We start from the raw sequence: 19,352 nt of genomic DNA, 5'->3' as shown, positions 1-19,352 counted from the left end.
TTTCACTTCATGCTTGGTGACTCGTCCACAGAACCTTCCACATGTATGCACGCTAGCTAATTAAAGCAGCCCCGCCGCTGATTGCTCAGTTTTCTTCACCGTCCAAAACAACATTTTGTGGTGATAGCGACGTCTTTTATATATGCACCTAGCTCTAACAGTAACACCACTGTAGGCTTGTAGCCCATGGTAAAATTAATCAACACAAGAGACATGCATGCATGCAGCGTCAATCTTAATTAAGTTTAATTTGGTGGACAACGTACATATATATATCGACATGCAAATATACAAGTGCATCTTTTTTTGCTTTTCTTTTTGGCGAATGCAAATAAGGGCATGCATGTACATGCAACTCGATCGGCTACCAGCTCACCTACTGCTGAGGTCCATGCATGCCATAGGCCTGGGAAAATCGAAGATGGTTGGACTAACGTTACCTGCTAAAAAGAAAAAGGTTCTGCGTTACCTGCTAGAGACGTACATCGTCACTCTGCATAACCATTCCAGGGTTGATCAATCGGGCGGAGATGATACGAGTACAGTATATATAACGACTTCAAGCTACGATGATGTTCCTATACGGTGGAAGAATCTGCCGACGTATACCAACGCCCGATCACTAATATTATATACGGATCAAACGTATGCTAACTATCATGGTCATACCTTAATCACGATTACTGGTGTGCAAGTTGTTGAACCACTGGCCCTGATTCCGACCGAATCTGCTTCAGTTCAGATGCATGAATTACTTTAACCAACTACTCCTCCTGGCTGCACCAAAAATCTATACCAATTTAAAATAATACGGGCCGTTTCTTTTACCGTCGTCTGTCAAACTTCCCAAAAAATTCATGGGCCCCCCAAGATTGCATGTATATTAGACCTACTAAGCAGGCTGGCCCGTTACCTGCACCGAATGGACTGGAATCCACTCATCGGCATCCGCAGAAGAATATATAAGCTTCACGGCATCCACAGAAGAATACATAAGCTTCACGGCATCCGCGGAAGAATACATAAGCTTCAGATAACAATATGAACTGCCAAATATAAATATCCACCCATCTATCGATTTATAAATATTTTTTAGAGCCTGCGATCGAGTACCTACTGCCGAGTACATACTACTGGCCAGCCCCCATCGACGAAACTTCGTCCGCCTGAGCCGCAAATCGCTGCATCAGGTCATGGACACCGTTGCCAGCTGACGGTTTGAGGCCAGGGCAGAGGCTGCCGCCGAGGAGGTCGTCCTCATGCGGATACTGCAGGCACGCGCACGTCTGCACCGATGATGGAGGTGATCAGTTATGCACGAGTTTACAACTGCCAATTTCATCTCTCCTGAAAATAGCTTTTTTTGGAGCTCTTGAAAATAGCTTTTGAACTTTGTGTTTTTTTGTATCCAAGAATTGAGTTAATTGTGTTGAAATTAATAAACCTCAATTGAACATGCTGTACTGGTCCAGATCAAGTGATACTCCTGCGGGTAGGATTGAGAGGCAGTGCAGGTTGATTACTTTCCATATTGCTTGAATTAGGAATATATAATGTACAAAAATCTGAATGCAATTGATGTTTGAGCCTTCGTAGAAATATGTTTGTAACATTGTATTTGTACCACACGAGACAAGTTGGGGGAGGTGGTGTGACGAGAGGAAAAAAAGAAAAAAAAATGTGCCATTGATATGTGGGATCTATCAGAAAATGCAGGGAAAATCCTAAATCTACTGGTGTTTGGTGCTCATTAAAAAAAGACCAAAGAGAACAAAATTTAATACGTATTTTCAAGTGTACAATTTATTTTGTTGTCTCGTTGCAACGCACGGGCATTTCGGTTAGCAAGAGAAAAAATCTCAAGAGAAAAACGTAAGTCAAGAAGCATCGGAGAAGGATCCTCTGATTTAAAGTCAATGACTTCACGGTCGCTGACATGTGGACCCGGTCTCACCTGTGACTTTAAGTCACGGGATCCAAGTTCAAGTTCAGAAGCATCCACTCCTGTCCAAACTTGCGTACGTGAAAGTGAAAAGTATTGGTCTCGTGTGTTGGGACTGCGACCGTGGACCGATGGAACGACTCCATCTATATACGCCGGCCATTGAAGTCTCGATAAATTCAATCCACGTTGTGCTATAGCTAGTATTTCTATATATTGTTTCAGATTTGCCTTTCCCAGATCAACATCATCTTTTTCAAAGCAACATCGACCAGCTTTATCAAATCATCGTATTTCTATATGCTCAGGGAGGCGGAGCTAAGGCCCCCAGGGCAACACGGTATAGCAATTTTTTTTAGGGTCCGTTTGATTTTGCTTTGCTTTGGACAAAAGCAGTTTTGTTTTTTTTTCTCAAAAAGCAGCTTTTTTTGAAAAAGCAAAAACCTCGTTTGGTTGTTCCGGTTTGCTTCTCCCTTATACTGCATCCTCTGTCCAGTCCTTCTTCAACCTCGGGCACACTTGAGTCTTCATGCGTCATACGACTCCTCCTTCTTCCCCTGATTCCTCGTCGCCTCTCCCTTCGGCGACCGAAGTGCCCCCATGGCCGATGGTGCTGGCCTTCGCCGGCCCTCCATCGGATCTCGGCCACGCCCCTTACCGGATCCCGTTGCCTCCGTGCGAGCCGGCCGTGCCGCCTCCGCACGAGGTCGCCCTGCCGCCTCTGCGTGCGCCCCCCGCGCTGCTCCGCCGCCTCGCGCGACCCCATTGCTCCGGTGCCGCCTGCTAGTTGTCTCCGACCTCCACCACGCCGGGTTCTGCGGCTGTCGTTGCGTTGACTTTGAGTGGGGATGAACCCGTATGCCTGCCATGGAGACGCGACGAAGGAAGGGGCTGGTAGGGGCGGCGCCAGAGTCCGTGGCTTGGAGGGGTGGCGCCCATCCATGAGCCAAGGCGGGCGGCGGCCACCAGAGGAGTTAGATGGGAGGAAGTTGCGGGCACGGCCGCCATAGGAGATAGATGGGACGGGGAGGCGGCGGATGGTGGGCGGCGGTAGGCCTTCAATGGATCCGATGGGAGGGAGGGGAGGAGGACGAGATCGATTGGGGGATGCCGGTCATGGAGGAGGGAGAGACGGGCGGCGCGATGTGAGCAAAGGAGAGAGCGACGGACGCCGGGGAAAAATAGAACGAATCGGTATGACTTATGGGTGGCAGTGGTAATAAAATTGAAAGTTGCAAAGCAAAAGCAAATCAGAGGTACTTTGTGAAATGAACTAGAAAAAGCAACTTACTTTGCTTTGCTTTACTACGAAACAAATCAAACGCACGCTCAGCCTGTGTCGAAAAGAAATTGGGTTTGGCCTGGGTCGGGCCAAAATGCTGTCAAAATGCGTCTCATTTTTGTTTTTCTTTAAAACGCTTTTACAGATCTAGGCAGATCACATGGGCCAGACCGCAAGCTCAGACTGGCCGCAAAATTACGGGCCTTCTAGGCCTTCAATCTTATGCTCCTCGTCTCTAACGTATGCCACCTGTCGATCAGGCCCATTCTGAAAAACGGCGGCCCAAGGAATCAACGAGTCGGCAGATGCGCATCAGAACCAACGATCCGCCCACTGTTTCGTTTTCGCCTTTTGGCTTTTGCTACAGCCACTCGTACATCTTGTTCCTCAAGCAATTCTCTCTCAAAACAAAACAAAACACCTTGTTCCTCAAGCAGATGGACGCATTTCTCCTGTCTTTTGCTTATTTTATTTATTGGAAAACAAGTCACACTTTGGCTCGTTCCTTTACAGAAAAAAAGAAGATATTCTCTCTCCATGTCATTTTTCTAACAGAAAGCAATGTCCATTATTGCACGCAGATTTTCAAATACAATGAACTGCGATTCATTCAACGGCAGTACATTTCGCAAACAATGCAGCACAGTCTTGAGCGGGCCATTTGGTTCGGACGATTTCTAGAAGCCTTTTTTGCGTAGCTAGCATCAAAATTTCGATAATTACCGGAGTAGCAGCTTTGGAAAGCCAAAGCACAGAACAGATAAGCAAGGCTAAAAAATTGCTCTCCAAGCAATATCCTTTTTTCTTTCGCATTTGTGTCGGAGAAGCCTAGAAAATTCGGTGGTGGAGGTATGGCCCACATGTCATGTCACGGGTGACAGATCGGCGGCCGGCCAGCGCCTCACAGGCCCCTCCTTTTTATATCCTCCCGTGCATCCATCCTGTTCTTTCTTCCTCCACAAGAAGAAGAACACCACCAAATCCAATCTCGGTCTCTCCCTCTCCCGACCTAACCCAATCTACTCTCTCTCGCGTCGTCATGGGCCGCAAGTTCTTCGTCGGTGGCAACTGGAAATGCGTGCGTGATCTCCTCCCCTCCTCCCCCTTTTGCTCTTTGATGTTGTTTCTCGGATTATAGCTAGAGTGATACTGTTATGTTGATTGTTTCCTCATGGATATGGATTGATCGGTGCGGAGGAATTGTTTGCATGTCTCCTTTGTCTGTGATGTTTGTGGATCCGTAGGGTTATTGAGTTTACTAGTGGATTTTTTTTTGGTTCCTCGATGTCGATTCAGATCGGTGTGGAGATGGGTTTGTTTCTGCTGCGCCTCTCGATTTTTATCTGGGAATGGCTGGATGCGGCTATGCGGTAGGTAGAAGGTGTGATTATCCGTGAGATCTGGGCGGTAATTCCAATGATTTCGTCCTGTTCCTGCTAAGCGCTGCCGTCGCTTGATGTACAATTAGCATGCTTATTCTGGGGGTTATTACAGCTAGGAGTATTACTTACTGTATCTGTATACATCGAGCTTGGGATCGTGATGATAGGCTCTCTTTCCTGGGTCCGAAGACGACATGCTTCTGATATTGGTAGGGAACAGTTTGATACTGCTAAGCTGTTACATTACATCTAGGCTGGAACGATGTGATCTTGCTAGCTGTGTCACGTCTATTAGGTTGGAACAGTTTTAGTGTGAGTTTGTATCCGTCTTTGATGTATTGCTTGCTGATTGCTGACATGGTTGGTCCTGGATGTGTGCAGAATGGAACCACCGATCAGGTAGACAAGATCGTCAAGGTTCTGAATGAAGGACAGATCGCCTCTACAGATGTTGTTGGTATGGAACCATGCCCCTTGGCCTGATGCTCTGTAGAAGTGCTTAAAGCTGCATTGCAAGATGTTCTTATAATTTTGTTATTGCTGAGCTGCAGAGGTTGTTGTCAGCCCGCCATATGTTTTCCTTCCCATTGTCAAGAGCCAGCTGCGTCCTGAGATCCAGGTTGCGGCACAGAACTGCTGGGTGAAGAAGGGAGGTGCTTTCACCGGTGAAGTCAGGTTAGTTTCAGTTCTCTGTCTTTCTGTACAGCCCACATGTTGGAATGATATGGATTGACCACAAATCTGCACTGCAAAAGTTTAGTCTTACAAGTCCAGTATTGATGATATATAGTCTCATGTTTGTTCTATGTACCTTAACTTTCCTTACCTATCCAGTATTGATGATGTTAGATCTGTTTAGTGACTGATACCTTATTCAGATAAATAATTCTTGTATACTCATTTATAGAATTTCAATTCATTCCACATTCAACTAATACGCTGGTTCAAAAAATCTGGCTAATGCAGTGCTGAGATGCTTGCCAACCTTGGCATTCCCTGGGTCATTCTTGGACACTCTGAGAGGAGGAGCTTGTTGGGAGAATCAAGCGAGGTACACCAGGGTTTATAATTTCTGTGACATGATGTCTTCCTAAATCATGTGCAGTTGTGACTGCAAATAGCGCAACCAACAAAACTGTGAAATACTTCTATTTAAAAACAAACTACCAATATCGTGACTAGTTGATTACTGAGCTAACACTTGGATTTTGTTCAGTCCTCCTCCATTACCATTAAATTGCCCAATAATTACTTTGGTTCTATAGATGTTTTTTGCAATATATATAGTCGCAAACTGCAGTTGAATCTTAAAAATATTGTAATGACCTGACTTGATCTAAAAAGTGTCCATGTCTAACTGTTGCTTTTTTGAATGGCAGTTTGTTGGAGAGAAAGTTGCATACGCACTCGCTCAGGGCTTGAAGGTCATTGCATGTGTTGGCGAGACTCTCGAGCAGCGGGAAGCTGGGCAAACCATGGATGTTGTTGCTGAACAGACAAAAGCGATTGCTGGTACTGCCTTTTGTTTCATGCATATGCATAAATTTACCTGTGAATTGTTTGTATTATTTTGTGGATTACAATTTTACTCTTGAACAGCTGTATCCCAAATGGCATATACCAATTGTTGATTGATGGTTTGACCAATCCGCATGTTTTTATTTGCCTTTTCTAGTTTGAATGACTAATTCTGACTTTGCTTCAAGTATTATATTGCCTGAAAATTCAGGCTGATGCTGAAATGTTTGTTTCTTTTGCAGCAAAGATCACAGATTGGACTAACGTAGTTGTTGCGTATGAGCCAGTGTGGGCCATTGGAACCGGTAAAGTTGCAACACCAGCTCAGGCACAGGAAGTAAGTACTTTAATGATAATCACATCCTTCTGTTTCATGAATCTGTACATATGTTTATTATTGGTCTATTGTTCCTGTTGTTTTAGATATACTGTTAAGCTACAATTTATTACCTTGTTTGCACTATACTCAAACTGTTGTATTCTGCCAGGTGCATGCCAACCTCAGGGAGTGGCTCAAGACCAACGTCAGCCCAGAGGTTGCTGAATCCACACGCATCATCTATGGAGGTATACATACCATATGAACCGTCCAATACCAAAATTTTCAAGCATGGAGCACCAAAGCACCTTGATATATGATTGTGTTTGTGCTGCAGGTTCTGTAACTGGCGCAAGCTGCAGGGAGTTGGCAGCACAGCCAGACGTCGACGGTTTCCTCGTCGGTGGAGCTTCTTTGAAGGTAAACTAAAATGACACTGTAGAGAATATCCATTCATCACTAGTCCTGCTTTTACTCGCTAAACGCTGTTTACCTGCTGATCATGCAGCCTGAATTCATCGACATCATCAACTCCGCCACCGTGAAGTCTGCCTAAAGATCTTGCGCAGACCCTTCTTCACCTCAGGGCGGGCGGAAAAATCGCTGAAGAGCAACAGCAAACCCTTTTTTCATGTATTATGTAAAACCGCTAGTAATTTTGTGGTGGAGCAGCTACTGTTTCTCCCCCTCCCCTGACTTGTCTGATGAAGCATATGCATGCTTGCGTGCCAATAATAATGTTTTACCGCTGGACATATATGCCAATAATATTCTAGCTCCTTTCTGTCGTCGTGGGTTCTCATATGTGATTTTAATCCAATGGCCGTTGCATTTTTTCCGACCTGGCGATTGTGAATCGTGCGACGAGCTCGTTGTTTTTCCATCTTGTTTCTGAGCTTCACTGCCAGGTGAAATCTTGTGCTTTTGCCACTTTGTGTCACATGAATGAATGAGCGAGGCTGAACGCAAAGCGGGTATCTTTGCACCGTGCAAAATTGCACGGTTGCAGCCAGTCAAATCTCCTTGTCAGGTGCTCCAAGATGGTGACCTAGCACCGGTTTTGTACTAGTCCAGGACTCTGACATAACAATATGCTTTGATGGATCGTACGTGCTACGGTACGTCTACAAACACTGACGCGGGAATGGGATTTTGCCGAAACTCTAGTGACTCCAATTCTTCCTTGGGTATTCGAAAAATGACTGCAATTTTTCGAAAACCACTGGAAAATCTTTTCCGCAGACTATTCGGAAAATAAAATACCCCTATAGGGGCTGAAGTATGAGAATTGCCGTGACATTTTTACAAAACGCAAATATGACAATGGTATGTACTACCTCCGTTTCTAAATTCTTGTCGTGGTAATTTTTAGGATCGAAGGGAGTACTCAAATTAACCTGATTTCAAAAAAATTAACCTATATTGATCTCAGGAAACATTTTTATTTTTTGCTATTGTGAAGTGAGTCGTTTCTTCTAGGACGAACGAGCAGAGCATGAATGTGTCACGGGCATAAATACTGAAGGGGGTCATGGAAACATGGATTGCAACCGCTGAAGAATTGAAGCCGCTCATATGCGTTGCATGCATGCTCTCCGGAAGCCGTTTCCGTGAAGCGCCCCGTCCTCGATCCGTCTCTATCCCGGTCCTCATGTGATCGTCCTCGACCGCTCTATCTCCCTCTTCCTCTGCCCGGCCGCCCTCTGCTCCCTCTCCGAGTAGCAAACCCAGGTTAATTCTATTGAATGGGGTCGGCGCCGGCGCCGCCGCCGACGCCATTACGAGGCGGCGGCAGTTACTCCTCCGTGCAGCACGTCCTGCACCACCGGAGGCGGCTATTATTAAGGAGAGCGCAGCCGGCGAGCGGGAGGAAGACGAAGCTCAAGCACTTGCTCCTCATGGACGAGGAGGAGCAAGAGCAAGAGGAAGAAGAGAAGACGCGGCAGCTGCTGCAGCTGGAGGTGTCGGAGCTGGAGAGCGTCCTGGACAGGGAGAAGCGGCTCGGCCGGATCCTGCGCCACTGCTCGCTCCACGCCGCCGGTGGCGGCCGCCGTTGCCGCCATTACCGCTGCTGCCTCTCCGCCATGCTTCCCGCCAAGGTAACCAACCTCTCTCCATCAGTCCATCACAAATTTCACTCACCGTATACCATCTCTAGTTTAATCAGGTGCTTCTGAATCTTGATCTCATTCTCGGACAACTATACCTTGGACAAAACAATTGCTTGCTAACTACTGACTGAAATCTCCAGAGCTAGTATACTAGTGTAACCTTCCGATTAGAAAGACTGTTTTTAAGGAGTTAAAAACTGTTTCAGTCTCCGGTCTGAATTTAAACCGGTAGTTCGATTGTACGGGCGTCAATTAATCCTGTTCTTGGGAACATCACTTCTTGTGTTCAGCCCATGCCTGATCGATCCCCAAAGATTTGACACTTTGACAGTCTTGATCCATCATGTCTGCCTCTGCCTGCTACTGCTAACTTTTAGGCCGGAGTATCTGTCTGCAAATATTACCACAGATGTTGTGTTTCTGACAATAGTACATAGGAGGTGATCCATCTGCAGTTAATTCGCATGGAAGGAAATCTCGACACGAGGACGTCCAAAGTACTATTTGCGCCAACAATGCCAGATTTGTCAGCAACTAACCACACCTTATCTACCAGATCTCGTCTCCTTGGATCCTGCTCGCCTTCTCGTACCAAATCAGTCACCTGCGTCAGTACGGCTTGCTTATGTTTCTCTCAACACCCTGCCCCCACCATCACCATCATACATACAAACATATATCCCATCCATTCCGTTAATCACTGTTACGTGTGGCCACTGTAAATAAGATTCATCAGTTGTTTCTCTTCTGATCACACTGCATTTTAAGTTCACACGCTCTTTTCAATTCTTCCAGCAATCTAACACTAATCCAGTACTGCTGCTGCTGCTGTACCAACTAGTAACAGGAATTACCAAGTTTACTCTTTTCTCTGATCAAAATTTTGGGAGTTAATTGCTTTATGTATGTATGTATAGATCAGGGGGCTGCTGGCGGAGCTGGCAATGGTGGAGGAGGAGATATGCTACCTGGAGAAGAAGGTGGAGGACCTGCGCACGCGGCTCTACCGGGAGCGCAACTGGAACGACCACTGTCTTCTTCTCCAGCAGCGGCAGACCTGGCTGCAGCAGAATCGCCGCCTTTCCGGATTCCATGGTGGTGATCAGCAGCTCCCCCAAAGGCTGCTCCCTTGTCCCGGCAACGGCGACGACGAGGAAGATGATCTCGAGAGTCAGAGCAAGACCTCTGCTGGAAGACTGTCAGTCTCTGAACAAGGTACGGATGAAATGTTCAGATTTCTAGCAGAAACAAAATTTATAAGTTTGAGCGAAATTTGTTGATTTTGCATAAACTGTATATGTGGAGTTTGAGTGAAATTTGCTGAATTTTGCACAGACTATGTTGTATTTTTTGTGATGGTTGTTGTAATTAACTCTGTTTAGGAGATGAAGTGGTGGAAGAACAGAGCAGAAGAAGCAGCCACTCGTTCGACAATCTCAGGCTCCCAGAAAGAAGACGAAGAACAATCTGCTCAGTAAACCCAAACAAGCTCTCCGAGGAGCTTGTCAGACTCACGATCACCATATTCCACAAGCTCAACAACACAACGCCCGATCATGATGAGCTGATCAGCAGCAACAGCAGCAGCAGCGCGCCCAAGCTCATCATCTCCTCCTGCATCGGCTCCTCCAGGAGCCTCGTCCCCAAGCCATCGTCTTCCTCGTCGTCGCCGGCACCGGCAGTTGAGAACCGTGGAGCGACGTTGCCGGAGGAGTGCGGCGGCTGCGGCAAGGGGCTGGTGGAGTTCACCCGGAGCTCCTTCGACGCCAGCCGCGTGTCGCTGTGCCTCGCCGACATCAAGAACTTGAGGTGAGACTTGAGAGTGATCTTCAAACGAGGAAGTGAGCTAAATTTTGGAAGCCATGGATGGGTGTACTAAATTCTTGTGCTCTGTTTGTTTGTTTTTTCAGAGTACTGATGAACAGGCTCAGCACTGTGGATCCGAGCCTCCTGACCAACAAGCAGAAGCTGGCCTTCTGGATCAACATCTACAACTTCTGCGTGATGCATGTAATCAGTTAACCAAAGCTAGCTTACTGACCAACAAACACAAAGCAGCACCATGAATAATTGATGATGCAAGATATGCAGCCTGAACTTATCAACAGCTGATCCAAGAAGAAACTAACTGTCATATAACTTTCAGGCGTTTCTTCAGCATGGGCTGCCTCCATCTCCAGAAAAGCTGCTGGCACTGCTGAACCAGGCTTCAGTGAAGGTGGGAGGAACAGTCCTGAGCGTCGTCTCCATCGAGCACCTCTTCCTCAGACACCACTCCTCCCCTGATCAAAGCAAGCAGGTAACCAAATCATATCATAGCCAAATCGCACACCAATTAAACATTTTCTCACAGTTTAAAACCCAATCGAAAACCTGAAGAAAAACATTCTGAAAACTGAACGAACAGGGGATGATGACGACGATGCTAGAGGAGGCAGGGGATCTGGAGAGGGATCTGCAGCTGCGGTACGGGCTGGGGTTCCCTGAGCCCAACGTCGTATTCGCGCTCTGCCGCGGCAGCCGCTCCTCCCCAGCGGTAAGTTCAATTCCATCATCCGCCATTAATCCTCAAACTGCAAGTTTCTCGAGCTTGAATTGGGGTTTGGGGATGAATGCGTAATGCGTTCAGGTTGGGGTGTACACGGCGGAGGAGGTGTCGAGCGAGCTGGAGCAGGCCAAGGTGCGGTACCTGGAGCGGTGCGTGCGCGTGGTCAGGAGGAAGAAGAAGAAGGCGAAGGGGTCGGCCATGGCCGTGGTGCTGCCCAAGCTGCTGCACTGGCACATGCGCTGCTTCGCCGACGACGTCGAGTCGCTGCTCGAGTGGGTGCACAGCCAGCTCGGCGAGTCGCCCGCGCTCAAGAGGGCCATCAGGGACGTCCTGCTACTCGTCGCGGCCGCCGGCGGCGATCGCCGTGGCAAGCCGCCGCAGCCGCCGGCGCTGGAGAAGATGGTCGAGATCGAGCCCTATGACGCAGAGTTCTGCTACCTACTGCCTGTCTGCTGAATCAACTGCTGCCTATATATGCTTTCAGAATTTATATGGAACAAATGTTCGCTCTTTAGTCTCTCGGAGCGAACGATCTGCTGACCGTCCAACCAAGAAAGATTGTGCATGAGATCCGTCACGCCGGAAGACCAGGGATCAAACGTTTGCTCCATATATATTTTGTCAGTATCTTTGTTATGTGTATATATAGATGGAGAGAATCAGCGAAATAAACATGTTTTCCCTTCCAGTTCAATGCAATACCTGTTATTTCTAGGACCCGTATGAAATTCAGTTATTTGATAGGAGTATACAATTATAAATAATTAAAAAAATAGATGGGGACAAATATATTGCGGCTTGTCGTCGTGTCGATCAAATACAACAGCCCATGCATATAATTAAAAAAAGATTAAAAAAAACAACGCGCTTCACTACCTGGACCGAGATGGAAAATGTGTGACGGAAATACGATACTGTTAATGTCATTTCCTACGATGAGTAGAAAAGATATGACCGAAACAAGATATATGTACAAAGTGTTAGCAAGAATGCAATACATCACTAAATAAAAATAAACGGCATATCAGCTACATATAGTGATAAAACAAATGCTGACTGCGTGTATGCCATGTGTATGGTGATTTTTGGTTCTCAAATACTACTCCTAGTATTTGTTTTTTGGGCAGCATCGATACTACTCTCTGCTAGTATGCTACTCTCCTAAGTATGGTGTAAGCATAAACCATGTATGTTGAGAAAATGGCATGGATGCATAATTAATAAAATATCGGTGGCATTTGATATTTGGACTTTACTGTGCTATTTGTGTGAATGTATTTGATTTTTAGATTATAACAGAAATTATATTTACTTCATCCGGCCGGAATTACTTGTCAAAATATTACAAGTATCTAGACGCTTTTTACAAATAAATACATCTGTATTTGGGCACATTTGAGACAAGTAATACCGGTCGGAGGGAGTATTTTTTTCTTTTTGAAAAGGAAGATGTTTGTTGCTGGCTAGGCGATTTCCCTGATGTGATTGCAGCGGCGATAAGAATGCATGGTCTCTTGACCAATTTTAGGTAGTGCTTTTGCAGTTTGGACCTCCCAAACATGACAACAAACACTATTGTGCAGAAAGAATGCTATGGAACGGTGACATGCGTCCAAAAAAGAACCCAACTCCGACTTAAGGAAATTAGTTCATTTCTTTTTCTACATTAATTTTTTTTACTAAATAAACTACTAATTTTGTACTAAAACAGCGACAAATATTTAGAAACGGCAGAAGAAAGTACGAATGATCTGATTACCACTGCTCACTCTGTTTTGAACGAGTACTCCGTAGTATATTTTGGAGTAGAACGAAAATTGCGGCAGCATGGGCAGAGCGGGAAGGTGAAAAAAGAAATTTAAATATAAACCACTTTCCTCTCTTTCTTTCAGTTCCAGTTCCAGAGGGAGCGAGAGAGAGAGGGGTATAGTGTTCCGATTTTCGCTGCGCCTCCAACCGCCGGCAAAGCATGGCCGCAGACGCCGCCCACGCCCCAGAGGAACTCAAAGGGTGGTGGAGAACCTTCAACAACGGCGTCGAGGAAGACGAAGACGCGGAGGAGGAGCACGACGAAGAGGAGGGCATCCCCGCCGCCGCCGCCGCCATCGCCACCGGAATCGACAATGCCGGCGCGGTGGCCCAGCAGGAGTTGGCCGCTGTCGCCGCCGCCGCGTGCGCCGAGAACAGCGCCGCCACCCGTCGTCATGGCGACGGTAATTAAATTAATTAAGCTCCCGGGAGACATCCTTTTAATTTCGCAGCGGTTTGTTCTAGTTTAATTAATTCTCGGTACGATCCTCTCGTATGGCTCCGTACGGTTGTGGAAATCGCACGCCCATTTTTGGAGGGTTTTGAATGCTTCATCATAGATTGGGATTTTTTTGGGGAGAGGGGTTCAAATTTTCAGTTCTCCAGCGGGAGACCTGGCCTAATTTGAAAGGCATGCGGCCGCTGATTTCGATCCTAACCAACGATCACCCAACAGATTAGGGTTTAATCTGTCGAGAATGGATTAGGCAATGCAGCGCATGCACTTTAGTCAACACAGTTTGCAGGAGCACCCGATGTTGCCTCCTGACCAGATTCAAATGCTCCTCCAGCTGCTCTACATTAGATGGATTTTATAAATTGTATTGATTATCCCTTGCTGCTGCAATTTGCATACTGTTCTTGTTATTCGTGCAGTTCCATCGTGAGTAGGATTGATGGGTGCTTCTTTATCTGTGAGATTGTCTTTTTTTTAAAACGGATATATGTGAGATTCACTGGATTTGGGTGGTGGTGCAAATCGAATCTTCAAATGCAGGGGAGGTTTCTGAGGATGGCTATGGTCAAGATGGGCTGCTTGGAAAGAAGAGGGAAGTGATTGTGACGCCCAGTAAGCTGCAGATGAATAAGAATGAGATCCAGGACAAAAAAGTTCAAGGTAGAAAAAAGTTGCTTATCCCTTGTTGCAGTTGGTACTTTCGTCCTGTGTAGAATGCATGCTTCGTTATCTTTGCGATCGATTGCATTTTGAGTGTTGCGCAAACTGAATGTTTAATTGCAGAGGAGGAGATTTCTGAGGACAGCCATTTTCAGCTGGAAGGTGGGCTGCAGGAAGGAACAGAAAAGTAACCGTGCCATGCACTAGACCGCAGACTACTGGAACTGATACCCAAGATAAAATATGTCAAGGTATAAGAATATTGATTATCCTTGCAACTGGCACTTATAGGACACAGTATTCATGTCTTCTGTTGAGTAGAATGCATGCTTCTTCATATACGAGACTGATTGCATTTTGAATGGTGGCCGAAATGGAATGTTCAAATGCAGAGGAGGAGGTTTCTGGGGATACCTATGTTGAGCATGAAGTTGGGATGCAAGGAAGGAAGAGGAAAGCATCCATGTCACCCAGCAAACAGCAGACAATTGGAGCTGAGATCCAGAACAAAAATGTCCATGGTATAAAAATGATCATCACTAGATCTTACTCGCTTAAAAACACAACGTGTGATTTCTCTGTAATATTTTGTATGTACACAGGTCAGTATCTGAGATCTGAAAATGAGATGCTGAGGCGGCAGCTTGCTTGCAAGACGAAAGAGCTCGAGGCTGAAATGATTCGGAGACTCAAAGTAGAGTTGGATTCGAAGAAGAAGGAGAACAAGTCCTTGAGAAAGGAGAATGAAAAGTTGAGGGATGAGAATGAGTACTACAGGAAGACAGTAAGCTTGCTTATAATACAGAATAATCAAAGTTTTAAATAGAGGGCTATAGCAGTTTTTTAGCAGAGTTCAGCTATTTTTAACCTATTTATAATTTAGTGGCTATAGCGCCATTTAGCTCCGCTTTTAGGTGCTGGAGAGAGCTGTTGCTAGACATCATATCTCGTTATTTAAAACTTTGATAATAAACACTATTGTCTTGAGCAGGCTGTAGATGTTTCGGTGCATTGCAGACTAGTATCAACCAATGGTGAATAATAAATTCTGTCTTTTATCTTCCTGCGGTCATCGCATTTAGCTTCAAATGAATGCTATAAATGTGGTGTTAAGCAAGCAACCTCCATAGTAAATCTTCTAACTGATATGTCCCAAAGGTTTGATATAAATTACCATATCAGACAACAGAATAGCTTCTAGAAGCTACAAATTGTTTAGCATGGTGGTATATATCTCCAATTGCCAGTAATTACTCCACTTACCTCTCATATTACCATGCTACTGCTTCTCTCCCTGTATCATCTTCGAACTCCCAAGCAGTATCATCTATCTTTACTGACTAGATCGACCGTTGTGCGTTCCCAGGCAAAGCCACCAAGAAATCGAAGGCTGTGCAGGTACTGTGGGGAATATGTATTCCATGACTACCGCAATTGCCCCACGAGGCGTGCTTGCGCTTCATCTGAAGATGCGGAAGGAAACGATTGTGACTTGCAATTGCAGGCTCATTGACCACACCATACTGCATCAAGAACTACGCAATGTTATGTTAGTACTTACTCAGATTCAGAATAGAAATTTAGATGGCAAGGCAATGCCTTTTGTTATCAGCTATAGGAAACCAGAAGCTTCCCCTCTCAGGAAATGCTTCTGCCTAATGAGCATTGAGCAAGACTCAAGAAGTCCCTGATTATACTAGTAGTAGATCTGTTGGGTAATACTGTAATTTTTTTTTGAAAAGGGGTAATACTGTAATTTTTATATGTCGATCAAGTGATTGTCTGCATCTTCATGTGTTTGTTGGTTTGACTGATGGGTTATTCATTACGTCGTTTATTAGATCAGAAATTTGATGAATGGAATTTCTGTAGCATCGAATTCTGTTTCTATAAATTTTCCGGTGCATGAGTAGATCTGGTCTATTATGAAATTATGCATGGAGTAAGATATTTGTGCATGAAGATCGTGTGCAAACTACAACATAATTAATTTTAAACAGATTTTACTCAAAATGATAAACCGCAACTAATTTCAACACAAAAAGTGTAAACCTCTTTGTTCAGGAACTAATACAAACTAAGAAGAAGCCGCACTCTACCCAACACTCTTGAAGCTCTCCGTTCCATCTCCATGGCGAGCGACGTGCCAATGGCCGACGCCGGCGCTGGAGAAGATGGTGGAGATCGAGCCCTATGACGCAGAGTTCTGCTACCTGCTGCCTGTCTGATGAATCAACCATTGTCTAGCTACTGCTGCCTACAGTAGTATATATACTTTCCTTTGTCAGTGTAAAAAATGTTATGTATAGATGGAGAGAATCAGCAAAACTTAACATGTTTTCTGTTCGAGATGGATATATAAATTAACAATATTATTAATTTCATTTTCCTATGATGAGTGAAAAGACATGGCCGAAACAAGATGGAGTATGTTTTTTTTTCGATAATGGAAGTTTGATTGATCTCAACGGCATATCGATCGATACACAAAGTTTTATTGATCGCCGAACACGCACACAGCCGAAACAAGATATATGCACAAAGTGTTACCAAGAATGCAACACCTGAAAGTATTGTACCTCTCCTCGTGAAAGATGTAACTTTGATTTGCTCTACTGGTAAAAAAAATGCAATATACCACTCAATAGAATATTAGCTATCTATAGTGATAAAATAAATGCTGCCATCCCCGATATATTTACATGCATGTTAAGAATTGATACAGCATGTCCATCAAATTAATCATCATTAATTTCTTACCCACTTTGCAAAATCTGCGTGACCCGTTTCCATATTTCATCAAACAAACTACATACAGGTTCTTCAAAGAAGTTCCATATATACAAATGTACGACAAGGCAGTACATAGACCTATATATAGACCTCAAGCTCTCGAAGGAACCACAGCCAGATCCAGAAGAACCTTGATCATGGCGGCTTGCAAGATCGCCCTCATGTTCCTCTTGATGCTGGCACTACTCATCGTGTCTTCCGGTAAGCATGCCTGAATATATCTCAACTATATATATGTGTGTGTTTCTACAATATTATCATAATCATATGGTTGTCTGGTTGATATATAGATGTTTAAAAAAAATCCTCTGACGATGTATATAGTACTCCTCCTTTTGTTCTCTAAACTAATTAAAGGAAGTTTTCAGTGCTAAGTCACCTTTTTCTTTCTTTCTAAAGTTCTAGTCTGCATGGTAAAGATTACAATAGTCTCTTTGCTCCATAATTCTTGTCTTAAATTTGCTTCAAAATGGATGTATCTATTCCTAAATGCGTCTAGATACATGTAATATTTCGACAAGAATTATGAAACGGAGGGAGTACGTTGTAAATATACCATATGAAGGTCAACATATCGGTACTGATTATTTTGTTATGTACTCGATCCAGATGGTAGTGCTGGGGGTTCAATCGATTGCCCGGTGTTGGTCCAGCAAGGGCCGTGCATTTCCCCTCGATCTTGCGTCCAAGACTGCCAAGAAGCAGGCTACAAAGACGCCTTCTGCACGGTCTCACCTCTTGAAATTTGCTTCTGCATGAATTGCGTCAATGGAACAACGACCCAACATCCTTAAATATATGCGTGACATAACCTTACAGGATGGATCGATCTATATAAACTGTTTGGATGACAGACTCGAGTACTTGCCGGTCAACAAATTAGGGTAAGGAGACTCGAGCTAGACACCTAAGTTACCTGGCATATGTCGTGGCACACAGGATCAAACGGTTTAATTTATCGTACGTAATCCTAAGCAACAAGCGGACTTATGGCTCTCGATCCAAATGATTGTAGTCCGGTACTTTGGCATGAGTTGGCAGCTAGTAGTTGTGTCAAGTGTGCTTTTGTCGGTAGTTTTGCTTTTGCTCTTTTTCTGTTTTTGATCTTTTTCCCCGACATATACACATCAAAGAATTGAAGCAGTGGTGTGACTTGAGAGGCCTCGCAAAGGGTGTGTCAGTGACTATAGTGCATTTAGCGATCTTATGTTCTTACCTTTTGGGGTGAACCACTCGTACGATCAAAACCTTTAAAAATGTCAGTGCAACTTCTGCAGTTTTGTCTGCATTTTCATTGGAGGCATGAAAAGAAAAATGTGAGGCTAAAGATGATAACTTTGAGTACGTACCTTGGTATGAATTACTATTAGTTTTATCGAGTATCTTTGTTGATTTTTCTTGTTTTGATTTCTTTGATCCAGTATAATTTATTTCATTATTCACCAAAGTTGGATTGTTAGCTAAAAAAATGCTAGACATGACATGCAAATAAATAAAATCCAATAAAACAACTATTAATCTTTTGTCGACAAAGATGACTGGCAGGTGTTGACCGATGGATGTATATTGACGAGCCCATCTAAACAATATGTTGTGGAACTTAGACCCAATCAAAATCCTTTTGGCTAATGCACATGGCCCAAACCAAGTCTTACAGAAAACGAAAAATAAACATTTGGCGAGGAACAAAGATATATAATAGAAACAACACACTACGAATATGCATTCCGCAGTTTGCCACACATAACCACCAGAAGCTCCTTGGCCTCCGGCCTTTGGAGCACGGACCAAGTACAGAATCAATGAATACTTTGTTGTTTGTTCAGACAATCTGGAAGCTATCCAAGCCATGACGGAACTGGAATCAAACTATATTTCGGCGGCTGCAACTATAGATAATTGTCGCTATTTTTTCAAAATCTCGTTTAGTCTGCCTGAGGGAGGCCAATGGTGTGGCTCATGAGCTCGTGGAATTGGCGAAATAAGCAATTCTCGAATCCTATTCAGCCGAAAAAAGGGGTACTTATGTATGGCGTAACGAACGAGGAAATCTGGTCTTTCCTCCAGATTCATGGTTTCGCACTTCCCCTCCTTGTATCGTACCTCTTTTACTCGACGATGTAACAATTATTTTTCCAATGAATAAACGGTTTAACGAGTTCAAGGCGTCCCAAGCTCATCCTGGCCAAGACACGTTTGGAATGGCATCAATTCATCATAAGTAACAATTATTTCCTCCAGATTGGCCCAACTAAGGTTCTCCTAAAAGACACGTACGTTTGGAATGGCATCCACCACATGGGCATGCATGTTTATCCGCAGAACTTCATGCATGGCTATTTATAAGTATATGTGCTATATGAGCAATTCTAGTGTGCTTGTGTACAAAATGACCTTCGACCCAAGTATGTGGTACTACAAAATTTCGTAATTTTGTTAACATGACCTTTGATTGTTGTTACTTTCTTATTTACTCGATCCAGAGGGTACAGCTGCGGGTTCAATCGATTGCCCGATGATGACCCGGCATG

The 19,352-nt window shown here is 44.5% G+C and overlaps 3 protein-coding genes across 3 annotated transcripts; all 3 read left to right on the top strand.

Moving 5' to 3' along the window:
* Positions 1-4,143: 4,143 nt before the first annotated feature.
* Positions 4,144-7,231, top strand: LOC100842850 (triosephosphate isomerase, cytosolic). The gene is made up of 9 exons (XM_003568599.4): positions 4,144-4,302; positions 4,988-5,063; positions 5,158-5,281; positions 5,573-5,657; positions 5,986-6,118; positions 6,367-6,461; positions 6,613-6,691; positions 6,781-6,863; positions 6,952-7,231. Exons 1-9 carry the CDS (start codon positions 4,264-4,266, stop codon positions 6,997-6,999), a joined length of 762 nt encoding a protein of 253 aa, XP_003568647.1. The 5' UTR covers positions 4,144-4,263; the 3' UTR covers positions 7,000-7,231.
* A 754-nt stretch (positions 7,232-7,985) lies between these two features.
* On the top strand, positions 7,986-11,816 carry LOC100845065. The gene is made up of 7 exons (XM_010232154.3): positions 7,986-8,542; positions 9,472-9,769; positions 9,937-10,363; positions 10,465-10,564; positions 10,701-10,853; positions 10,962-11,090; positions 11,184-11,816. The coding sequence occupies exons 1-7, from the start codon at positions 8,189-8,191 to the stop codon at positions 11,556-11,558; spliced, it is 1,836 nt and encodes a 611-aa protein (XP_010230456.2). The 5' UTR covers positions 7,986-8,188; the 3' UTR covers positions 11,559-11,816.
* Positions 11,817-14,472: 2,656 nt separating this feature from the next.
* LOC112270977 lies at positions 14,473-15,842 on the top strand. The gene is made up of 3 exons (XM_024459780.1): positions 14,473-14,549; positions 14,631-14,812; positions 15,395-15,842. Exons 1-3 carry the CDS (start codon positions 14,492-14,494, stop codon positions 15,539-15,541), a joined length of 387 nt encoding a protein of 128 aa, XP_024315548.1. The 5' UTR covers positions 14,473-14,491; the 3' UTR covers positions 15,542-15,842.
* Positions 15,843-19,352: the final 3,510 nt, after the last annotated feature.

Source organism: Brachypodium distachyon, chromosome 2 (genome assembly GCF_000005505.3).
Source record: "Brachypodium distachyon strain Bd21 chromosome 2, Brachypodium_distachyon_v3.0, whole genome shotgun sequence".
NCBI classification, from domain to species: domain Eukaryota; kingdom Viridiplantae; phylum Streptophyta; class Magnoliopsida; order Poales; family Poaceae; genus Brachypodium; species Brachypodium distachyon.
The sequence above is the reverse complement of the archived record's forward strand: the minus strand, read 5'-3'. Positions and strand labels throughout refer to the sequence as shown.

Bases quoted from the DNA above. Each gene is read 5' to 3' on its own strand.
- LOC100845065 (XM_010232154.3), top strand. From the start codon at position 8,189: ATGGGGTCGGCGCCGGCGCCGCCGCCGACGCCATTACGAGGCGGCGGC. The intron at 9,770-9,936 runs GTACGGATGAAA...AACTCTGTTTAG, and splicing joins ACTGTCAGTCTCTGAACAAG to GAGATGAAGTGGTGGAAGAA. The intron at 10,854-10,961 runs GTAACCAAATCA...CTGAACGAACAG, and splicing joins CCCCTGATCAAAGCAAGCAG to GGGATGATGACGACGATGCT.
- LOC100842850 (XM_003568599.4), top strand. From the start codon at position 4,264: ATGGGCCGCAAGTTCTTCGTCGGTGGCAACTGGAAATGC. The intron at 4,303-4,987 runs GTGCGTGATCTC...GGATGTGTGCAG, and splicing joins TCGGTGGCAACTGGAAATGC to AATGGAACCACCGATCAGGT. The intron at 6,864-6,951 runs GTAAACTAAAAT...CTGATCATGCAG, and splicing joins TCGGTGGAGCTTCTTTGAAG to CCTGAATTCATCGACATCAT.
- LOC112270977 (XM_024459780.1), top strand. From the start codon at position 14,492: ATGTCACCCAGCAAACAGCAGACAATTGGAGCTGAGATCCAGAACAAA. The intron at 14,550-14,630 runs GTATAAAAATGA...GTATGTACACAG, and splicing joins CCAGAACAAAAATGTCCATG to GTCAGTATCTGAGATCTGAA. The intron at 14,813-15,394 runs GTAAGCTTGCTT...GTGCGTTCCCAG, and splicing joins ATGAGTACTACAGGAAGACA to GCAAAGCCACCAAGAAATCG.